Source organism: Myotis lucifugus, unplaced genomic scaffold, assembly GCF_000147115.1.
Source record: "Myotis lucifugus unplaced genomic scaffold, Myoluc2.0 scaffold_186, whole genome shotgun sequence".
NCBI lineage: Eukaryota > Metazoa > Chordata > Mammalia > Chiroptera > Vespertilionidae > Myotis > Myotis lucifugus.
This window is the reverse complement of record NW_005871234.1, coordinates 223,054-243,810: the sequence shown is the minus strand read 5'-3', so window position 1 is coordinate 243,810 and position 20,757 is coordinate 223,054. Positions and strand designations below refer to the sequence as shown.

Below are 20,757 nucleotides of genomic sequence, written 5' to 3'. Positions count from 1 at the left end.
TGGGCTGGCTGATCGTGAGGTCCCTTCAGTCTGAGAGTGTGATCTTCTCAGGGAAGACGGGCAGGAAAGGCCTGAGCTGGGCCAAGACCCCGGCCCCCCATCCACCCCACCCCTGTGGCCCCACTGGGCCCTCCTCTGCCTGCTGCCCGTGCTAGCAAAGCACAGAGCTACAAACACAGGGAGGCCAGCAGGGAGTTTGAAGAAGAAAAGCTGAGAGCCAGACTTACCTCAAAGCCAGGAATGTGGTGGATGGCCGGCTAGAGGGAAGAAAAGAGCTCGCTCAGGTGCTTGTCACTCAGGCCCCTCACCTTCCCTTCTGCCCTGGCCAGGCAAAGCCATCGCCAACCACTAAACGACACTCGTGGCATATGCCAGTGATCAGACAGTCCAGGGGTCTGCACGCTCTCTTCCTCGGAGGCCTGGGGTCCCTCAGAGCTGCCTGGGAGTTGGAGGCAGGGTGCACGGGAACCAGGCTGGCATAGGCTGTTTCCATCTCCAGACACTTCACCTGGAGCAGCCCCACTTCTATCTGGCTAATACATTGGGGTTCACATCACACTAAGAGCAAGTTTGATGATTTGGTTCTAATGCCAACCCCCTACTTTACAGCAGGGAAGGGGCTGGTCCGGGATCACAGCTGGGCTGTGGCACATCAGCGCTGGAACAGGGGGCTTGCCCTTCCCTGTCCTTGGAGTCTACCACCACCACCACCACCACCACCATCACAATTAAGGCCCTGCGCCCCAACCAGAAACAACCTCAGGATATGACCCTGGGGAAATACATCCAATGGCCAGAGGACTCAGAGATTCCAGCATTGGACCCCACAGTTAGAGCGTGTCCTGTATTGGGGTTCAGAAAAGATGGCTGAGACCCGTCTCAGCAGGAGGCCTGACTTCCCTGCAGTGCTCCCCACTGTCAGGCCCCCGGTGGAGGGAGAGGATGGCTCGGCAGCCCCCTGCCTTCCACAGGCTGATCCTGCCTGTGTCCACCCCCCGCCCCCACTCCTCCACCAGGTACTCCCCGCCTCCTAAATCTGGACATGGCCCAGCCTCACCTTCTCTCTCTGGATGAGCTCAAAAGAGGCCAGCAGCTCACCTGCCGGCTGGCTTCCCCGAGTCAGGGGGAACCAGGCCAGCCGGGGCATCCGGTCCAGACTCGGCTGACAGATGCAGCGTCCCATAAACTCGTCTGCACCCTGGACAGGGAGTGGAGAAAGAAGAGTCAGCATCCCCAGCCCAGGGCCCTGATGGCCTCAGAAGGATCGTCAGACCCACATCTGGGCCTCCAGAACCCTAAAGGGCAGCCCCTGGCGCTGAATGGTGAGTTCTGCCCCCTTAAAAGGATTCGAGAACAACATGCAGTGGCCCTGGTCACTGCTGCTAGATGTGAATTCCCGTCACGGTGGGGGAGGAAGAGCCTCTGCATGTCCAACTAGCAGGGCCTTGTTTTAATTTAATCAAGCCCTGAGCCAATTAGAGACCAGAGTGGCGGGATCCTGGCATTTCCCTGATGCCCTCACAGACGAGGCATTTGATAGTTCCAAGGACTTTTGTTTCTCCTGTTCATTTCACCTTTAAATTCTACCACCTTCCAGGTAGAGAAACTGATCACACTCATCGAATTATATGAGTCTTGCTGAAATGATGTTTCGTCCTTTGCTCGGGCACTTTCCATGGCTCCCCACTGCCTAGAGGAGAGAGTCCAAACTCTTCCCCTGGGACGGAAGGCCCCCTCCTGGAGCCTGCTCACCTCTCCTGCCCTGTCTTTCCCTCCTGGCACACCCTAAACTCCAGCCTGCTGGTCCTGGCTGGTCTCTCACCGCTGGCCTTTGCATGGGCCGGTTCCAGCCATGCTGCCCTCTACCCTGATTAGCCATGACCCACAGCCCTGCCCAAGCTCAGCCTCCGTGACCTCGCTGGCCTGTGGTCAGCTTTCCCAAGGGCAGAGGGAGGGCACAGAACGTGGGTCTCAGCCAGCTGGTGCTGCAGCCCTCACAAGCCCTGGCGATTTGCTCAAGGCCCTCCTCTGGAGAAACCCAGAACAGGACTGGAGTGCAGTCACCTCCCTGCGGGGGACACCCCAGAGAGCCATTCTGGGGTAGCCACCAGCTGCTGCATAAATGCCCAGATCATCAAATGACAGTCCAGCAGCAACCACTCAGAGTGGACGCCAGCCCCAGCCCTGGGAAGGCTCCTGAAGTCTCCTCTGGGCAGGTATTGTCCTACCGATGGGTCACAGAGAGGCTGGGGTAGGGGAATCCGTGCAGAGCTCGGGCAGCCAGGACAGCAGGAGCTCAGGGTGTGTGCCACAGTACGGACTAGCTTGACTATATTAACAATGAGCACAGCCCCTGCTCTCCCCCAGGTCCCTGGAGCCCACCCACCCAGAAGAGGTCATGGCTGCACCTGCTCCTTCAGCCCAGGACCTTCCTGGTCCTCCTACCTCCCTCCTCCTGCTGCAAAGGCTCCAGGCCCTGTGCTCTTCTCCCAACAATCCCAAATAGACTCCAGTTGCTCATCCGCACACCCCACTCCCAAAGAGCCAGCTTTTCTTTCCAAAGGAAGAGCTCGAAGGCTGACTCCCCAGCCCAGGTCTGCACTGCCCACTGCCAGCTGGCCCCCACCACCTGGAGGCACCCCAAACAGCTTCACCTTCCCCACCCCCATCTCCACACCCTCCCAGGACACCTGACATCCGGTCATGGCAACTCTTTCTGGAAACATTTTCAAAACCTGCCTCCTCCCCTTTCATCACACTGCTGTTCCCAACCTCGGAGGTGACCTCTTTGCCACATGCCCCATCAGCTGACATAGTCTCTCTCATCTCTCCTCTTTTTAAAACATCACTGTGACCTGTCACTCCCCTGCTCCCCTGGCCTCATTCTCTGTTCTCTTCCTTCCCCGCCTGCCCTCCTCTCTCCTCGGTCTCCCACTCACCCCAAGGCTGCCTCCTCCCAACACCCACACCCGATCCCACATTTCCTCCAGAGCTGCATCTTCCCCACAGGCTTCTGCACATCCAGCCCACAGTGCACCCTCCCTCAGCCGTGCTGCCCAATACGGGAGCCACTAGCCACCTGCGGCTACTTACATGTAAAGCTTGATTACTTCCAACTAAATGAAATTCCAAAGTCAGTTTCTCAGCTGCATTAGCCACATTTCAGCTGCTCAACAGCCACATGTAGCTAGTGGCTCCCAGCGCATTTCCATCAGCAAAGGACACGCTGTGGGCAGCTCTGCTAGAGGGCCTGCCTATGCCTCAGAGCCACGTGGCACTCAGGGACCCACTGTCTCCCTGGAGGGTTCTCTGTCTGTGGGTGCGTCTCGGCTCCCACCTAGACTGGGACCCCAATGTGAGGGGCCACCCAGCCCAGCACAAAGTGCTTAACAAATGTCTGTGGCGTCAACACAGCACGCTGATGAGGAGAAGGGACTGGCCTGGGGCCCTGTAAGCAAGTTAGAGGCAGAGAAAACCCCGGCTTGTGAGCCACAGCCAGCACCTTCCTTTCCAGACCTGTCCCCTCTCTCTGCTGTGGGCACAGCACGGGCGCTAGCAATCCCGTTTTCGTTCCTCGAAAATAGTTCTGACCACGCTGCAGTCTGTGGGGCCAGGGCAGAGGCATCAGTCCCAGCCTCAGGGGGCACCCATCTGCTTGGGGAGCGTTCCTCACGGCAGCGTCCCTCCCGGGGCCCCTGGAGGAAGTGGGCAGTGAGGGGACGCAGGAAGGCAGGAGGCTCACATAGGTGTCTTGGTCGTACAGCTCCACCACGATGCTGGGCGGCTGCTCAGCGATGGTGGCCGGCTCGCCGAAGATCTCGATCTCGTAGAAGATGAGCGTCTGGTCCCAGGTGGGGTTCAGGGTGTTCTTCGCCACCACCGTCTTCTGGCTCTGGTGCAGGAAGGAGACGATTGCGTAGGGATCTGTGGGCGGGGGAAGGGACGGGAGACAGGACACAGCAGAGACCGTGAGAACGGGCTGCTCAGGAGTCACTCGGGCCACAGAGCTGGAGCAGAGCTGTGCCTGCCCGGCTGGTGCTACAGCGTCAAGTGGGCGCCCATTTCCCGGGCTCTCCCTGACCTCCAGGAGCGGGCGGGGTGGGCCACCACTGGGAAGTGGAGCCTGGATCCAGGCAAGAGGGCACAGTAACCCAGAGAACTTCCCCTTCTGGGCTCCTTCTGGGGCTGATCCCCAGGGGGCAAGGTCCAGTTAGAAGAAGTGAGTCCCTGGATGGCTCACTCATTAGTTCATTCAGTCATCCAACAAGCATTTATTGAGTGCCTTCTGTATGCCGGGCTAGAGGCCGCTAGGGGCTGAAAATGCAATTGAATCAAAACCACGATTCATACAAACAAACATAAAATTACCATTTTGGTCAGTGCTTTGAAGACTAGAGATAAGGTGCAGTCGAGTGTGTGAGGAAGAGACCTGGCTTCTTTGAGGAAGGGGGCGGGCGGGGGTAGAACAGAGATGTCGGTGCCATCAGCATGGCATGCCTAGGGCTGCATTTCAGCAAGCTCACTCCGGCTGCCACACGGAGCGGGTAGAAGTGAGTGCGGGGGGACCAGGTAAGAGGCTACTGGAAGAGGCCGGGCAGAGATGGTGGTGGCTTAAATGGGCGGGAAGGCACCAGAGAGAAGCACGTGGACTCAAGAGCTGTGGGTGGTGTGAGAGGAACCCTAAGGCCCCTGCAGCTTCCTACTGTCCCCAAACTCCTCTCCCGCACGCCGGCCCCAGCCATGCTGGCCTGGGACCCAGCCACTAGTCCAGTGATGGCGAACCTATGACACGCGTGTCAGAGGTGACACGTGAACTCATTTTTTTGGTTGATTTTTCTTTGTTAAATGGCATTTAAATATATAAAATAAATATCAAAAATATGTCTTTGTTTTACTATGGTTGCAAATATCAAAAAATTTCTATATGTAACACGGCACCAGAGTTAAGTTAGGGTTTTTCAAAATGCTGACACGCCGAGCTCAAAAGGTTCGCCATCACTGCACTAGTCACTCCCTCTGCCCAGTCCCACAGGGAAGGTTGGAGTCACTAGAGAAGATTCTAGCGCAGTGGTTCCAAGTGTGAACATGCAGCAGAACCGCCTGGAAGGCTTACACAGGCGGCTGGGTCCCACCCCAGAGACTCATGCTTCAGGTCTGGGCTGGGGGCTGAGAATCTATATTTCTGACAAGTTCCCAGGTGGTACTGATCGGCCCCCAGGGCCACACTTTGGAAACCAATGCAAGAGAAGGGCCTATGAGACCGAGTGCGTGTAATTTACGAGAGGAGCAGAGGGCCTGGAGAAGGGGCTCCCCAACTTCTCCCATTAGGGCATCAGCCTGGGGGAGGGGTCCAGTTGGCTGACGTTTTATAAGACTCAAAAATGCCAAATGCTGAGGGCACGTGACAGCAAAGTCTAGGGAGGCAGGAGGCTGGCAGCTGGGTGCTAGATGTATTGAGAAGGTGGAGCCCAAATGCTCTAACACATGCCCTATCCCCTTCGCACCTGCTCCATCCTGCAGTACCTCGCACCCTCTGAACCTCACAGTCGAACCAATGCCGTCCCTAACCCCACACGTGGCCTCAAAAGGGCTTCAGAAGTAATGGCTCTGCCCTGCTGGCCTCAGAAGGGTGCTGGGATGTCCACCTGCAATCCTGGGGCTGGGATGGGGAGACAGAATTTCCCCACAAACGGGAGGTGAGAGGACACTTGGCCTGAAGGAGACCAAATGGCACACCACGGCCACTGCATAGGAGGTGGCAGAGAGTGACAGTAGAAGAGGTGGGGAGGTTGAGGTGGGCAATGGGAGGACTCCCATTATGGGATGGAGGGAGCAGGGTCTAAGATTCTAGCTGTCAGCCACGGGGCCGGGTTTAAGGGAGAAGAGGATCTAAGTTAGGAGGCAGAAGCTGTGGGCTGAACAAGGACAGGTTTGGCTAACAGGAGGCAGCCACCAGCCTGGATGAGCTCCTCAGCCTCAGGCACAAAGGCACCATGGGATAAATCTTGGAGGACTTCCCGCAGGAAACTGGTTTGGAACCTGATTCTGGGGGTAGAAGAGGGCAGTAGGAGGCTCTTGGCAGGGGAGAAAGGCTACCACATCTCACTACCGCTACGTGGTGGGAGCCTCCCTGGCACGGGGCTCCCCCTTCCATGCACCAGCCTGGCAGGGCCGGCCCGAGCCCTTCCCTTCCTGCCCCTGGCAGGGCCCAGCGGCGTCTGTGCATTTAATGAAACCGTCTGGCTGTGATACCATCAGCTCCAAGCTCGGCAGAGAACCTCTCCCTGGTTCCAGTAAGGGAAAGAGGGAGCGTTCCGATAAATAAAACCATATTAGAGAGCCGGCGAAAAAGCCCCTTTTGTTCCCACCCCCTGTGCTTCCCAACGCTTTATTTTTATAAGCGTGCGAGCCCCAGACCGACCGCGTTTACACAAAGATCACAATTGCACATTGTAGCGGCTGTGCACACTGTATTGGTGTTGGCAGCACCCCCCACGCTGGCCCCTGAGCAGGCCGGCTCCTTCCAGCAGGCCCATCAGCACAGCAATGAGCTCAGCGCGGGGGGACGGGCGGGGGTGGCTTTCAAACAAAAATCACCCAGACCCACACACGCGCCCCGCCCGCCCATGGGAGGAAAAAACACACAACAAAGGCATTGTAAAGAGCAGGCCTGGAGGCCTGGGGCCTCAGACACTGGGCTACTGTGTGCTGGGGCCTGGCCTCTCCCCCCCACAGGGGCCAGCCCCTCCAAAAAAAAGAAGCAAGTGGGGGTGGGTGTTGCTGAAGCAAGGTGGTCAGATGAAGGCAAGCCAGACAGACGCACAGACACATCCCTCTTCCAGGAAAGCCCAGAGCAGGGAGGAGCAGATCCCAAGGAGAGGCGAAGGAGGGGTGAGGGCCATCTCTTCCCTGTCTGCCCAGCCCCGCGCTCTCTGAAGGGCCACCACTCCCACAGGAGAGGCCGGCGCGAGCCCTCAGGCCTTACCCACCAGGCCAGCCAGAGTGCCACCAGAGCTGAGGTAAAATGCGGCTGGACTAGAGCTCCCTGAGGACCACAGCTGCCCTGGGACGCTCCGGCCCTGATCACAGAAGGTCCTGCCGGACTCCATCCCCAGGAGAGGCTCCAAGCAGGTGATGCTTCTCTGGACCTGGGGTCCTGCACCCCAGTTCTGCCGCTCAGACCCTCCTGGAGCTCCAGGGCGGACACTTCTGCGTTCCCCATACCCTAAGCTTTCCTCGTGGGCCTTCCACCAACCAGCTCAGAGCACCCGAATAGGGGTCAGGGCAGGTAGCATCACCCCACTTGCCAGAGCGGGAGCTTTGCCCCAGGAAGACTAGGTCACTAGCCCGTGCTCACGCATGGCCCAGACTGGACACCATGACTCCCAGCCCAGTGCTCCTGCTGCCATGTTTACAGGGTAAGGGTCCCTAAGAGAGCAGACTTCGTCACAGTACGGCGCTGCACATGAAAACTGTAAGACAGCAGTATTTTTGCTATAAAATTAAGAAAAATTGTGTAGATTTATAAAACCCAGCGTTGGCACATGTTTGATGAACTAGGTGTGCTCCCCTTCATTGCTGGATGCAATTCAGCAGCTCTTCAGGAAAGCAATTGGGCAGCATGCCCAGGAAAACACAGCACTGTTTATACCCCGTTTCCCATATTCCTGGGCATCATCCAAATTAACCAAAACCTATATGTACAAAGATGTTCACTCCAGCGCTATTTGTCATCCATCATTCATTCAGTATACAATGATTGACTAACCACATGTGGGAGGGAAGCACGGGGCTAGGAATATGAAGATGAATGAGACACGGTCCAGGCTCTTAAGATCACGACTACCGGTTAGAAGTGGTCACTAAACGACGGTTACAATACAAGGAGATGTGCAACTTAATGGCGGGCGTATAAGGTGCTGGGGCGGGGGGTGCTGGGTGTGGCCTGGTGACACTAAGTCAGTCTTCCCACAGGTGGTCGCCTACCCTGCATCTCCAACAAGTGGAAGTTCCCAAGGCAGACCAAGGAAAAGAGGGTGCGGAGGCACCCAGCACAGGTGACCAAAGGCTCCAAAGAGCACAGACGCGTGGGAAACAGCAAGGAGTTGATCTGGTTAAGGGGAGGAAGAAGAGGGCTCAGAGCAGGGGGACAGCGGAGGGAGGAGGAGGCGGCAGATCACGCACAGTCCTGGATTCCCGCTGAGCAGTTTGGACTGAATCCTATGTAGATAGATCAGCGTCTCCCAAAATGTGTTCTTCGAAATGTGCGTTCTCTCAAACAATCACACAGGCCCCTTCTGCGGCCGCCGCCGCGGAGCCCCTCAAGGCCAGGGCGCACTGTAAATCTCTGTGTGCAGCGTTCCCCAGCCTCTCCTGCTCAGGAACCCTTTGTAAGTGGAGCATTTCACAAGCCTCCGATGCACTTTGGAAAACAGCTCCTTAAGCTCAACTAGAAAATTCCCCCAAGCAGAGCCAGCCTTCCCTGAACGCTGTGCTTCAGAAGAGGGGGTGGACCCTGCCTGGAGTCCAGACACAGGGAGCCCAAACATAAGAATGTCCCAGCCCCACCCAGGACAGGGTCTGCATCTGGGGGGGGGGACGAAAGCCCTGGTCCCCACAGAGTGAGCTGCCCAATGGTGGGGCAGCCGCAGGTCATCAGCCCTCACTGAAGACGGGCCTCGCAGCACCATCCCCAGGACCTCCCCGCCGGTACGGCTCTGACTCCCCCAGAACCACGAGGGCAGCAAAGAGGACACAGGAGCTTTTTTTCTTGACAGACACGCCACCCCGGCACCGGGGCTGCTCACCATCTCTCACTCTCGTGTTCAGCCAGGTCAGGCCCCGGAGCCCCCTTACCTGTGGGGCTCTCAGAGACCGTCTCTGGGTCCCTCGTGCTAAGGGCCATTCTCTGGACTGCGGTGACCTCAAAACAGCGTCTGTCTTGGTGGCAGTTCTGCAAGCAGAGCTTATGGTTCCCTCAAACCACAGCAATGTTGGTACCCAACTGGGGGAGAGCAAAGCAGAATTCCGTGGGGGACAATTGGGAAAGGCAGACAGCTGCCCCCCACCCCCTAATTCCCGGGGAAGGGATGCTGCCCAGGAGGTCTGGTGTGAGGACATGTGAGCCCTAAGTCCGCTCCATCTTTTCCATCCAAAGTAAAGCCAGTGCCTTCTCCAGGTGCCCCCCAGGAGTGGCAGCCCCAGCCCAATATCACAGAGGTCATCTGCATTAAACCTCACTTTACATTTCTATGCCCACTCGCCACACGGCCACACACCCATAACCACAGGCCACACGTGCCCCTCCCGTGGTCCAGAGAATTGTGCTGGACGTCCACTCAGCCCCCACGGCGAAGCCCTCGGGCAGCCTGGGCGGCAGTATCTCCACGAGTCTCCCTTTCCTGACTGAGTTTACTATTATTCGACCAATGTTTCCTGGGAAATTCCTGTGTGTTCCCCCAAACCCTCGGCCAGGGAGAAGGAAGCAGACACAGCCGGGTCTCCAGGCAGTCCCAAGGCCCACAGACAGGGGACAGGCGGGAGCACAGCTCGGGGCCACTGGAGCCCACCCCTGCGGGGCAAGGCCCAGGGCACCGCCGGTCAGAGTGGCCGAGGGTTCCAGACCCCCGGCAGGCAGGCCAGACCATACGCGAGACAGACTTTGCACTGGACCCTCCCGGCCCCAGACACTCTGGATTCACACAGGAGTTTCCTCTGAGAAATGCCAGCCGGTGGCCATACACAGCCCCGGCCGCCAGCCGCCCCAGGGTCAGTTCCAGGGGAGAAATTGCTCTGGTTTAGGGGTTGGGAGTGAAAATAAACACTCTGGGTTTTATAGGTTCACCCGTGTTGGCTGCTGTTTTCCTTTCCAGCAGCTGCTCAATCAGGCCTTTCATTCAGAAGCCAGTGGCCTCTGAGGAAGCCCTGGGCAGTGCCCTCAGCGCTCAAGGGATGTTTACTTGGGGGAGGGGGTGGGGCTAGGATGGAAAGTGTGACGTCTCTGCAGGCCAGTCCCAGGCTGACGCAGGCCGGCCTGCCTGCCTGCCTGCTGTCTAGAGGTGCACGCTGACTCCTAGCGCGGGCTCCTTGGAGGAGTTCCCTCCCTGCAGGGTCCTCGCCAGACCTAGGGCCTCCCCGCTGAGCCCCACCACCCCCCCCCCGCCCACCTCACACAAACCTGCCACCTGCACCCCCACCTCTCCTATCCTCCCCAAACGAAGAGGAAACAAGGTTGTGAATTAGTCCACTTCTTTTTTCCCAGGGTATGTTCTAAGTGTCAGAAAGCCGCCTGGCACAGTTTCCCCGGGAGCTGCAGCTGCCCGCCCTTGGCCTGCAATCCCTGCCCGCTGGCTTTGCGTATGCTTTGCAAAGGGCACTCTCGGGACCCGGGACCCGGGACCCAAGCCACAGAGGAGAAATTGCTCTATCCGCCCCTGAGCCTGGCTGCCCGGGGCTGGAGAACAAGTCCCTGAGAGGAGGGGATGCGGGGCACAGCTGCTGGGAAGGAGGAACCAGAGAGGTCCCCCGTGGGGCAGGGGCAGGGGCAGGGGCGGGGCTGGGAGGGAGGACAGGCACGTGGCTTTAAGCTGCAGGGCCATTCCGTGAACAAATCATTCTCAAAGCAGAGCTCGGTGCTACTCAAGCCTTTGGAGGCTGATATGTCACCTGTCAGGTATTTTAACTCAAGCCATTAGTTAAGCCATCTGAGTCTCTGTTTCTTTATCTATAAAACAGAGTGTTAAATATCCACTTCACAAGAGTTATAAGGGTTACATGAAATCATGTCAGTGGAGCGCCTGGGCGCATAGTGAGCACTGCATTAAGTGTCGGTTCTTCAGACAGGAAGTGCTGCAGGCTCAAGGGTAAGACAAGGCCCCCCCTGGAGGAGCCCACAGTCACCAGGGGAAGCATGTGACCGAGACAGATGGCAATTCACCTGTGCAGCGGGTCAGGGCTCTGAGAGAGGTGCTGGGTGGTCAGAAAGGAACAGCCATGTCGGCTCGGGGAAGAGTCAGAGGGCATCTGGGCTGGGTCGTGAAGGATGAGGAGGAGTTCGCTGGGTAAACAATAGGGAAAGAATGCATTCTAGGCAGAGAGGACACTGGGGACAAAGGCTAGAAAGATGACAAAAGTTGGTGGGGCCAGAGCTAGTGGATAGAGGGCAGTCAGGGAAAACTGAAACTGGCAAGGTCCATGCGGTCAGATGACAAAAGGGTTGCCTGCCAGGCTGGAGAGCTGAGGATGTATCTGTCAGTGTCTACATTTGAAATCGGGGGAGTGACATGACCAGATCTCCTTCCGGGGCAGTGCAGAAGGAAGCAGGGAGGTCAGGAGATGACCAGAGTGTCCAGAAACAAAGAGACAAGGTCGGTTCTGAGGGACATTTTCGAGGAAGATTCAGAATCAACAGGATGGGGTGACGGACTGTTTCCATGCTGATGGGACACCAGGACCAAGGTGGGAAATGCACAGAAAGCCTAGGATGGGGGGCGAGGGCTGGAATGTCATAGGAAGTTCAGTGTGGACAGGATGAACTGAGGTACCTCTGAGGCATCCCAGAGGAGAGACCAAGATGTGGCTGGACATAAGGGGCTTCTAGGAACTGAAGACCTAGAAGCTTCCCTGACATGAGTGGTCACTGAAGCTGGGAAGACGGGGGCCCCAGTGCCCAGAGAAGAGGATACAGATATACTCTTGGGAACGCCAGGCTTAGAAGGCAGAGAAGCACCTGGGTAGGAGCAGGTAGAGCAAGAGGAGGCTACAGGAGACCCTAGAGAGAGGGCATCCTGGGGGTCAAGGCCAGAGGGGCTTTTAGGAGGGGATGGTCAGTAAAGTCAAACACTACAGAGGGGTCTAGCCAGCCACCTGACAACTAGGAAGCCACAGTGACCTTGGCAACAACAGCCACCTCCACAAACCCAGCAAGCACCACCCCCACCTGCAGGAGCAGCCCTGGGCCTGTGCCCCATGGTCCGAAGGCCCCGTGGCTCGGTTCCCAGCTCTCAGCTCTGGTCCCTGGCTCTCCTCCCTTCCCCCCACCTACCAGAGAAAGAGTCCTTGTCCATCGCAGGCAGGTCCCGGGCCTGGTACATGTAGCAGCGCAGATGGTAGCGGTTCCCGTCTGCACCAGGGGAGAAACAGAGATGCCAAGTGAGGGGCTGGAGGCGGCTGAGAGCCGGGGTTAGAGGAAAAGGTGGAGTCTGTCCCTGGGAAGGGTGCAGGCACAGGCGCTGAACGATAGAAATGGCACAGGTCACACTCCGCAGAAGTCAGAACAGACCACAGCTCAGTAGACACCTGAGTGATGTATCCTTGGGCCTGGCGAGAGTTGGAGAGAGGGGACAGAGGAGGAGGAGAAGGGGGGGAGGCTAAATGGATGACAGGAGAAGCCAGAATGCACCAGATCTTGAATGCCCGATTTGAAGCTTAGAGGTGACACACCATACCTAGACGGGCATGTGCGTGTGCAGACACACACACACACACACACACACACACACACACACCAGAAGACACTGACTCACCAAAAGAACACAGACTCCGTTCTCCACAGCCCCACATACACACCTGAACATACAGCCCCATTCAAACAGAAACGAAAGATCACACACCCAATCATATCACCCCATAGAGACACTTACAGTCGAAGATGCAGGAAATCGTGGGTCTGTTCACGCCAAAGCTCAAGGTGGAGACGGACCGGGAATCCTCACTCCTGTCATCCACCACACCGCCCTGGAGACACAGAGCTGGTCAGGACAGATTCCACCCCACGCCTGAGGGTGACAGGGAGGCTGACCCAGAGGGCCCGGTCCCCAGGTCAGGAGACCTCTAGACAACGCTCCTCGGCTGCTGAGAGCTGGGCCATCAGCCTCCAACTTCACCCTAGGGCGGCTCAACCTCTCCTACAGCCCACAGACTCCAAGGTCAAGTCCACGGGGAAATTTTTCTCCCTCTAGTGGAGACCAGACCAGTCAGAATGGAAGTTTGAGTAGTTCCAGTCTACAGGGTTGGCGTTTGGAAGAAGGTGGGACTTTAAGAGGATCTTCAGAAAAATCCAGTGGTGATCTGCCCACCAGGATGAGTTAAGAAGAGGCAAAGTCTGGAGGGCCCGGTCTAGCATCTCTGTCCACCCTTGAGCCTGGGTTCCTGGGCTCAGGCTGAGACCGGAGGCAGGGACAAGAGCAGGAGGCAGTGGGGGTCTACACTGAGGCTCAGAAACCAGTCTGTGCTTAAAGCTATATGGTCATTCCCCTTCCCTTGTCCTCATTAGCACTGGGGTCTAACCACTGGGAAATCAACCACCTGCCCTGGGCCCCATGTCCACCTCCTGATTCAGGGATGCCCCTTTGCCACCTCCGCCACCCTGTCGCCACTCATCGGGGTTCTGTGTAGCTTGGGGGACTTGGTGAGCCAATAGGGACCAAGGCCCATACAAGAAGAGGAAATGCTCTACTCACACCCAGCCCCGCCTCCCAGCCTGGGCTCTCTATGACATCGGGCCCACCAGCCTTCCTCAGCCAGGAGCTCAGCAGAGGGGCTGGGGAGAGCTGGGCAGCACTCCCACGCTGTCCACTCCTACTGCTGTCATGCAGATTTCTCTAAGTCCCTCTCCCCTCTCCCACACCTGCTCCTGGCCCAGTCCCTCTTGCTAGCATACAAGCACACATACCCTTGAAAGGAGGCCCTGGCCTCCCCGTGGATGGCCTGTTCATCCCCCACCCAGGCCCACCCGGAATGGCCACTTCCCAGAGCCGTTCTCCTGGGCAGCCGGGATCCCCACCTGCAAACATTTCCCAAGAATCTCAGCCTAAGGGGGCCCTAAGCTACCCAGTCCCCCAGTGCCTCCAAATACAAAGCACAGGGCCACTTCTGCGCCTCCCTCCCCAAACCACGCCCACCCTCAGGCCCCCGCCCAGACCCCTGGTCCAAGAAGCCTCTCTGGGCGCTGACCCTCCCACTTCTGATCTGCCCACACCCAGAGCCAGCACAGCGTCATTACCACCGTCACCACTGGCTCCCCAGCCAAACCTTCCGGTGGCTCTCACTACTGAATGGTCCTGGTCAGACCCAATGACCTGGCCCATCTTCCCATCTGACACCAGGGCTTATTTCCCTCAAACCCCTCCTCAGCTCCAGGCCGGTCACGCTCCTCAAAGATGGTCCAGGTTCCCGTCTGCTCCCATCCCAAGCTCACGCTATTCCCTAGCCAGGAGAGCCATTGATCGGCCCAGTCCTGTCCTGGTCACTCGGGGTCAACAAAGAAATGCATCTGAAAGGTAAGCCAGTCTTCCTCTGCTCCATCCTGAAAGGAGGCCCATAAAACACGCATACTGGAAGGACGTGTTCATCGGCTCTCCCAGGGGACACCGAGGTTCTACTACACCTGGGCAGGCTCTAGCTCCCGCCACAGGACACCCCCCTCTCTGACAGAGAGAGGAAGTGACCCCCTTCTTTTGGCCACAACTTTAACACAAGCTCTGGAACCAGATTACTTGGGTTCCAATTCTGACCTTGCCATTTACTGGCTGTGTGACTTTGGGCAGGTTGCTTAACCTCTCTGAACCAGTCTCTGTAAATTCGGGATAATCCTACAGTATCTGTCTCAGAGTTGCTGTGATTATTAAGGAGAAAAATTACATGTTCTTAGCATACCACTTGACACATAATAAATGCTCCATAAATGTTTGCTACTATGAGAGAAATGGGGCACAGTCAGGACAGGGGGGATTAAGTCATAAACTATGAAGTTAGCAACTGTGCTTAGGGGTGGTATTCATACATCCCATAGATGTTCGACATTATTCCGGGAGCTGGAAAAGTGGACACTTCAGAAGCTACAGCCCTCAGTCTCTCAACACACACACACACACACACACACACACGCACACACACCACGAGAGCAGGATAAGAGGGAGGGTGTCATACTACAGACAGGGAAGGCTACTACAGAAAGACCCAAAGGCCAGCAAGCCTGGATCCTCCCTCCCAGGCAGGTGTGGCCCCCAAGCATCCTGCATTCCCACGAGGAGCGGCGTCTGGCCTGGCTGTGTGCTGGCATCCCGCCAGAGCATGCACCAAGTCCAACAGCTAACCGTTCCCAGTTTCAGGGTCTGTGAGGCTGCGCATAGGGCTGGACCTGGGGGGCCCAGCAGGCCACCCCAGGCGTGAGGTGCAGGCACGCCAAGGAAAGCAGATCAGGACGCTGGAAATGGCTTGGCCAGCCCCCGGGTGCAACAACGCATAGCACACGCAGCTCAGTGCACTTTAGTGGGGGAGGGGAGGGGGGAAGGTTCCACTTGGGGTGGGACTGAAGGTCCAGGACTCTATAGCCCCTTCGCCTTAGCCTGGCAACACACATGTGCTCCCCTCCTCCCCAAAGGTAGGTAGCTGGGGCGAGCGTAAGGAGCGAGGCCGACTGGGCCGCACACAGGCCCCAGAATTCCTTCTCCCCCTCCAGGTGCCTACAGGGACCTCCCTGCTCGCGGATCACTGCCAGCGCACATCCCCACTCCCCTCACACCTCCTCTAGAGGGCCTCCCCCAGCCGCCTCCGTCAGCACCACTCCCACCAAGGCTTCTGTCTGGGGCTTTGGCAGCACTTTCTGGGTCTCCGTCCAAGGGCAGGGCCACCGCCTGCGATCAGAAAGGGTGTCCCCCTCCCTGGGATCTCCACGAAGGCTCGCCTAGGTATCTCAGGCCCTGAGAAGGACCATTCTTCAGAGGGAGAAACCAGTGTTCCCTCCAGGAATGCCCCTCACACTGCCAGGGCTCCTCCATCTGTCCTGCCCCCAGAGGAGGCGCCCACTGCCAATGCCCCTGACCACCACCCCGCCATGCCACTCCACAGGCCCTCTCCCATCCCCACCCCACCCACCTGCCACCCAAGTGTGGCCCTGCCTCCTTCCTCTCTCCCCCTTGCTCACAGAGACAGATGGAGTTTGCTGGGAAGAAGCAGGGAGAACAGGAGGTGGGCTGCGGGACACCCACTAACCAGGGCCCTGCAGCTGCCCTCTTTCCCACCCAGGGCAGAACCCCACCCTCAGAGCTGGCCAACGTCTTTACGTCTTCTGACCCTCCCAGGGGGACCTGAGCTCTCCACGCATCCACTCAGATCCCAGGAGCAGAGGGGAGGCCAGCTCTCCCTCCCAGCCCAGCCGTGGCCTCGAACGGAGTCTCCGGGAGTCAGAATCGTCCTGGAACACACGGTGTGGGTCAGGGAAGGGGAGCTGGCGTGCCTCAGGGAAGCTCAGCTCCCGAAGCTCGGGTTCCTCATTGTAAAGTGTCAATTGTGGCAACACCCAGTGCGAGGACTATAAACATGCAGGTATCTCCAACCTTGGCACTCTGGATATTTAGGGCCAGGTAAGTATTTGTTGGGGCTGTGCTATGTGTTGTTGAATGTTCAGCAGAATCCAGGGCCTCTACCCAGTAGATGCCCATAGCACCCCCCACCCCTCGCCAGACATTGTCTAATGTCCCCTGGGGAATGGGGTGGGGAATAGACATTCCCCCAGTTGAGAACCACTGGTGAATATTACATAAAATGCACCCACTGCCCTGGCAGGCACCTGGCACTCAGTAAGTGGTGCTAAGGGTGTCGGTTTAACTCCTTCATCTCTCCAGTCTCGTGTCAAACAATACTCTCCCCTCCTTACTGCACGCCCTTCAGCTTTCTGTAACTTTGGAATCCACCACCTTCCCGCTTCCACAGGACCTTTGCACGGGCTGTTCTCTCCACCTTGGAATGTCCTCCCTGATGAGCTAACTTGAGCTCTTCCCTCGGCTCAGTCATCACTGAGGCCTAGGCACCTCCTTGACTGCCTTGCCTGCATCGGCGTTCCCTACCCAGCCTCTCCAAGCTTCTCTCCTGCATCCATCTCCCCGTGTGCACACTCAAGACATGCACACTCCTCTCTCCCCTGCACCCAGCCCTGCATCTGGCACTGGGTCACTATCCACTGAAGACTTACCACGTGGATCCCAGCATTCCCCACCCTAAGCCAGGAGTGCAGCACCCGGGCCTAAGGTCCCAGGGGAAGGGACAGGAAAGTGTGCATTGGACAGCACCCTCCCACCCTCGGGAGGCTCGAGGCCTGACACCTCTACAGGAAGGACAAGTGATGTGCATCACTGCACCCAGGGCAGGGCCATCTGCGGGGTGGAAAGACCGACGTGGGCCCTTGGGAGGTCCCATTCAGGAAGTCTCCCTGGAGGAAGGGCACGAAGAAGGTGCTAGAACAGGGAGAGCAGCAGCGTGCTGGAGGCCCACCCATGAGCTCAGGGGAAGGCTGGCTAGAGGGGCGAGCTGGGGCAGGGGGAAGACACAGCCCAGAGAGGGAGGGCTGGCTTCCTCTGCGCTCCCTCGGAGCCCAGGCAGAGCCAGGCTGCAGGGGTGGCTGATGCTCCTTTTCCACCCAGCGACCTTCACTCCCACTGCACACGCACCCTCTTCCTCAGCCCAGGGCCAGGCCCAGGGCATTGGGTTTCCCACAGTCACATTCCTGCCTCCATAGCTCATGGCAATGAGACTCCCGGGCTGGGGCTGGGGCTGGCAGCCACGCGGTCTGCGGCCACGCACTCTGTCTTGGGGCTAGCTGTGTAAGGGATCCTGCCGCTCGCCCAGGGGACTGGGTGGCCTCCAACTGCTGCTGCCCAGCTGGCAGCCAGGGCTCCCGGGGCAGCCTGAGCTCAGAATAGTAAGGAACACTCGCCCTCCCAGATGCCAGGGGCTCCCCCAGGGGTCCCCGAGCCAGAGGCCCAGCCCACCTCAGCCTGCTGATGGTTCTGCCCCAGGGCCTCAGTGTGGCCACCACACTGGGAGGAGATGGGCAGGTCCTACCTAAACAAGCAGTTTCGATGCAGGGGACTCCTCCACTGGCCTGAACCGGACCCGCAGAGCAGCGTGAGACCACTCGCATGTCTGAGATTCCTTCTGCACCACACGCTGTCGGTCACATACACACCTCCTCCCTCTGGTAATGGCACATGGCCCCACACAGGCCTAGAGGTTGGGTCAGGATCTATAGAGCGGAGGCAGGAGGGGGACAGAAGGGGCAGAGCAAGAGGACACAGGTTTCGCAGGGGAATTCCCCGGGGCTGAGCAGGCAGGGGACAGAGCCACAGCAGCCACACCCACGGTGGTCAGGAAGGAGACCGCAGGGCCTCGGACGTCTCCTGGGCGCCCACCAGGGTACCCCCTTCCCTAGCACAGTCAAGCAGATGGGCATGGGGGGATCAGCTGCCCTCCTTGCTTTATGGGGAGAACTCAATTCCTATGCATGCATGATGGACTCAAAGTACACAGGTGACAGAGCTGTTGGGAAGGGAGCTACTACTGAAGGCCCCCATCTCTTCTCTTATGTCGACAGGGTCAGGACCCCACCCCACCCCCAGAGCAGCAGGGGCTGGGACCCACTCACAGGGCTCATGAGAACAGATCGTTAAATTTTCAGCCATTTTGCAAGGCGGTTGTTAAACACGGCCCTTTGTGAAAGCCAAATCCTATAAATTTATAACTACAGAAATTCACTCAAAAGACAAAGGTGATAAATATTCAAACGCATTACCTCCTACTTATTTTACTGCTTTTTACTGTTATCCTGCTCCTGAGGCTATGTCTAATATATCTATAGGGTAGATAGTACCATGTGCTACTACTGCCCGCCCTTCCCATACCCACCTGCATGATGTCACATTGCTGGCAGGAAATGGGCCATGGCAGAGATATTTACACCATGGGAATCAGCAAGTGCTACAAACCAGGCTGGATTTGTTGTCTGGATTCTTTTCCGGTAAAAAAGACCCACACAACCCTAGGGTGACCTGCCAGGATCTCTTCTTCACTGTGGTCCTTGCTGGGACATCCAAATAGCAACACAGCCCTGACTGGTTTGGCTCAGTGGATACAGCCCTAGGGTGACCTGCCAGGATCTCTTCTTCACTGTGGTCCTTGCTGGGACATCCAAATAGCAACACAGCGGTGTAGGGTAGAGCGCTACAAACAGCACAGCCCATCATGGTCCACAAGACAGTTCACAATACTCATGTCAGAAAACAGCTGGAGTGTTACTTGTCTTCTCTGTGCCTCAGTTTACGCAACTGTAAAATGGGAATACTACTAAAACCCATCTCTTGGGATCACTTTGGGGGGTTAAGTGAGATAACATGGGAACAGGGAAGAGGGCAATGCTTGACACGTAGCAAGTGCTCTAGAACAGCTGGCAGACTTGTCCATAAAGGGCCAGAGAGTAAATCCTGCTTCCTCACAGAATTCAGGACCTGAGCAGGGCTCTGGGGCAGGAGAGAGCCAAGTGCCAAGGCAGGGCCTGGGGGGATCCAGGGCCCACGTCACTGCCCTGGCTGCCCTGGTCTTGGTTTCTAGGGAAACCCCACACCGGCCAGCCGGCTAGGCCAGAGCAGGAGAACCCTTTAAAAGAGGGAACTCGGGAACACACAGACCTCCCTTCCTCCTTGGGGCTGATCGCAGCCTTAAGTGGAATAGCAGCTGAGGGTGCAACCCCATTGAAGTCACAGCTGGAGCCAAGGCTTGGAAGCAGCTGCTAAACTCCTTGCAAAACTCCCGGCCGGGCCCTGGGGAGCGGGAGTGGAATCAGGAAACCTGGAGAGTCCACGATGCCACGTGCGTCCGCCTGCATGTGTGCGTGTGTCCCTCCAGGGCTTCCACGTCTTCGCATGTGGAGGCTGCAGGGCACGCTCGAGCAGGCTCTATCCCACGACAGAGCGCCTCGGTACTGAGGATACTGTGTGTCCCAGTTTGCCAGGAATGGCCCTACTTGTGTTCGGGCATAGTTCCTAACAGTGTCCCAGACCAGGCAGTGAATGCTGAGGGCACCCTGGGAACGGTGGGCGCAGGCCTCATGCATGTACAATGACATGCCTCGGGGCACCAGCACATCCACTCGCTGTGACACACACACATTCACGTGCTGGCGCTCTGTCCGGCTACACAGACACATAGCTGGGCCCTTCGGACATCATATCCAAACTTTGAGCTAGACGGAGCCTGGGTGTGCACAGTTAGAGGAATTACCCAAATGTTTGTCCATGTGGGGGAGCAGGAGGGGCAGGGAGGCCCTGCTTGAGAGGGCTGGCAGCCAGCCCTGAAGCTGCCCTGCTAGCACAATGCCAAGTCCAGAACAGGTGCTCAATTTGCATATTCAATAAACAGAACCCAGGGACACCGGGAGCCACCTCTCAGTATGAGCCAACCCTGTCCCGGGCCGTGGTTAGGTCACGAGGCAAACCCTTCTCACCTCCCAGGCGCTGCCCTTGCTCAAAGGGCTGCTACGGGCATGATATCATGATATCGAGGTGCCCCCGAGCACAGCAGGGCTCCATCCAGGTCCAGAGATGGCTCCTCCCCTCCCCACCCACATCTCTCCTTTTCAGCCAGTTCAAATCTCAAATTACTCCTCTCTGGCACCAGCCTCTCCCTGACCCCCTCTCCTAGCACTTCTGGCTCCCAGCGGCCCTTCCCTGGCCCCGGACGGGGCTTGATTCCTGTCTCAGTAGGTCCTCCCCACTTCTGGTCGGGACTCGGGCCTCTGCCAGCCAACTTGGAGGCTTCCCGGGTGGGCCTCCGTACAGCTCCCCTCCCGCCCCAGGGAGGCCAAGCTACCCGACTACAAGACAAGAGGGTGATACCCATACCCCAGGGCTCTAGCCAGATGCCAGGGCCCTCCCTCGGACCCCACTCAGGGACATCACGCCGGAACAGGAGTGGGACGATCCTAGG

The 20,757-nt window shown here is 57.8% G+C and overlaps 1 protein-coding gene across 1 annotated transcript in view; it reads right to left on the bottom strand.

Moving 5' to 3' along the window:
• DYSF (dysferlin) overlaps positions 1 to 20,757 on the bottom strand; it is a 200,418-nt gene that overhangs the window by 66,268 nt on the left and 113,393 nt on the right. Inside the window, exons 32-36 of the mRNA XM_006096805.3 lie at positions 12,642 to 12,735; positions 12,044 to 12,121; positions 3,743 to 3,924; positions 1,058 to 1,198; positions 228 to 257 (exon numbers count right to left, since the gene is read on the bottom strand). Of these exons, the coding sequence (XP_006096867.1) occupies positions 228 to 257; positions 1,058 to 1,198; positions 3,743 to 3,924; positions 12,044 to 12,121; positions 12,642 to 12,735 (525 nt within the window). The remainder of the gene's footprint in view (positions 1 to 227; positions 258 to 1,057; positions 1,199 to 3,742; positions 3,925 to 12,043; positions 12,122 to 12,641; positions 12,736 to 20,757) is intronic.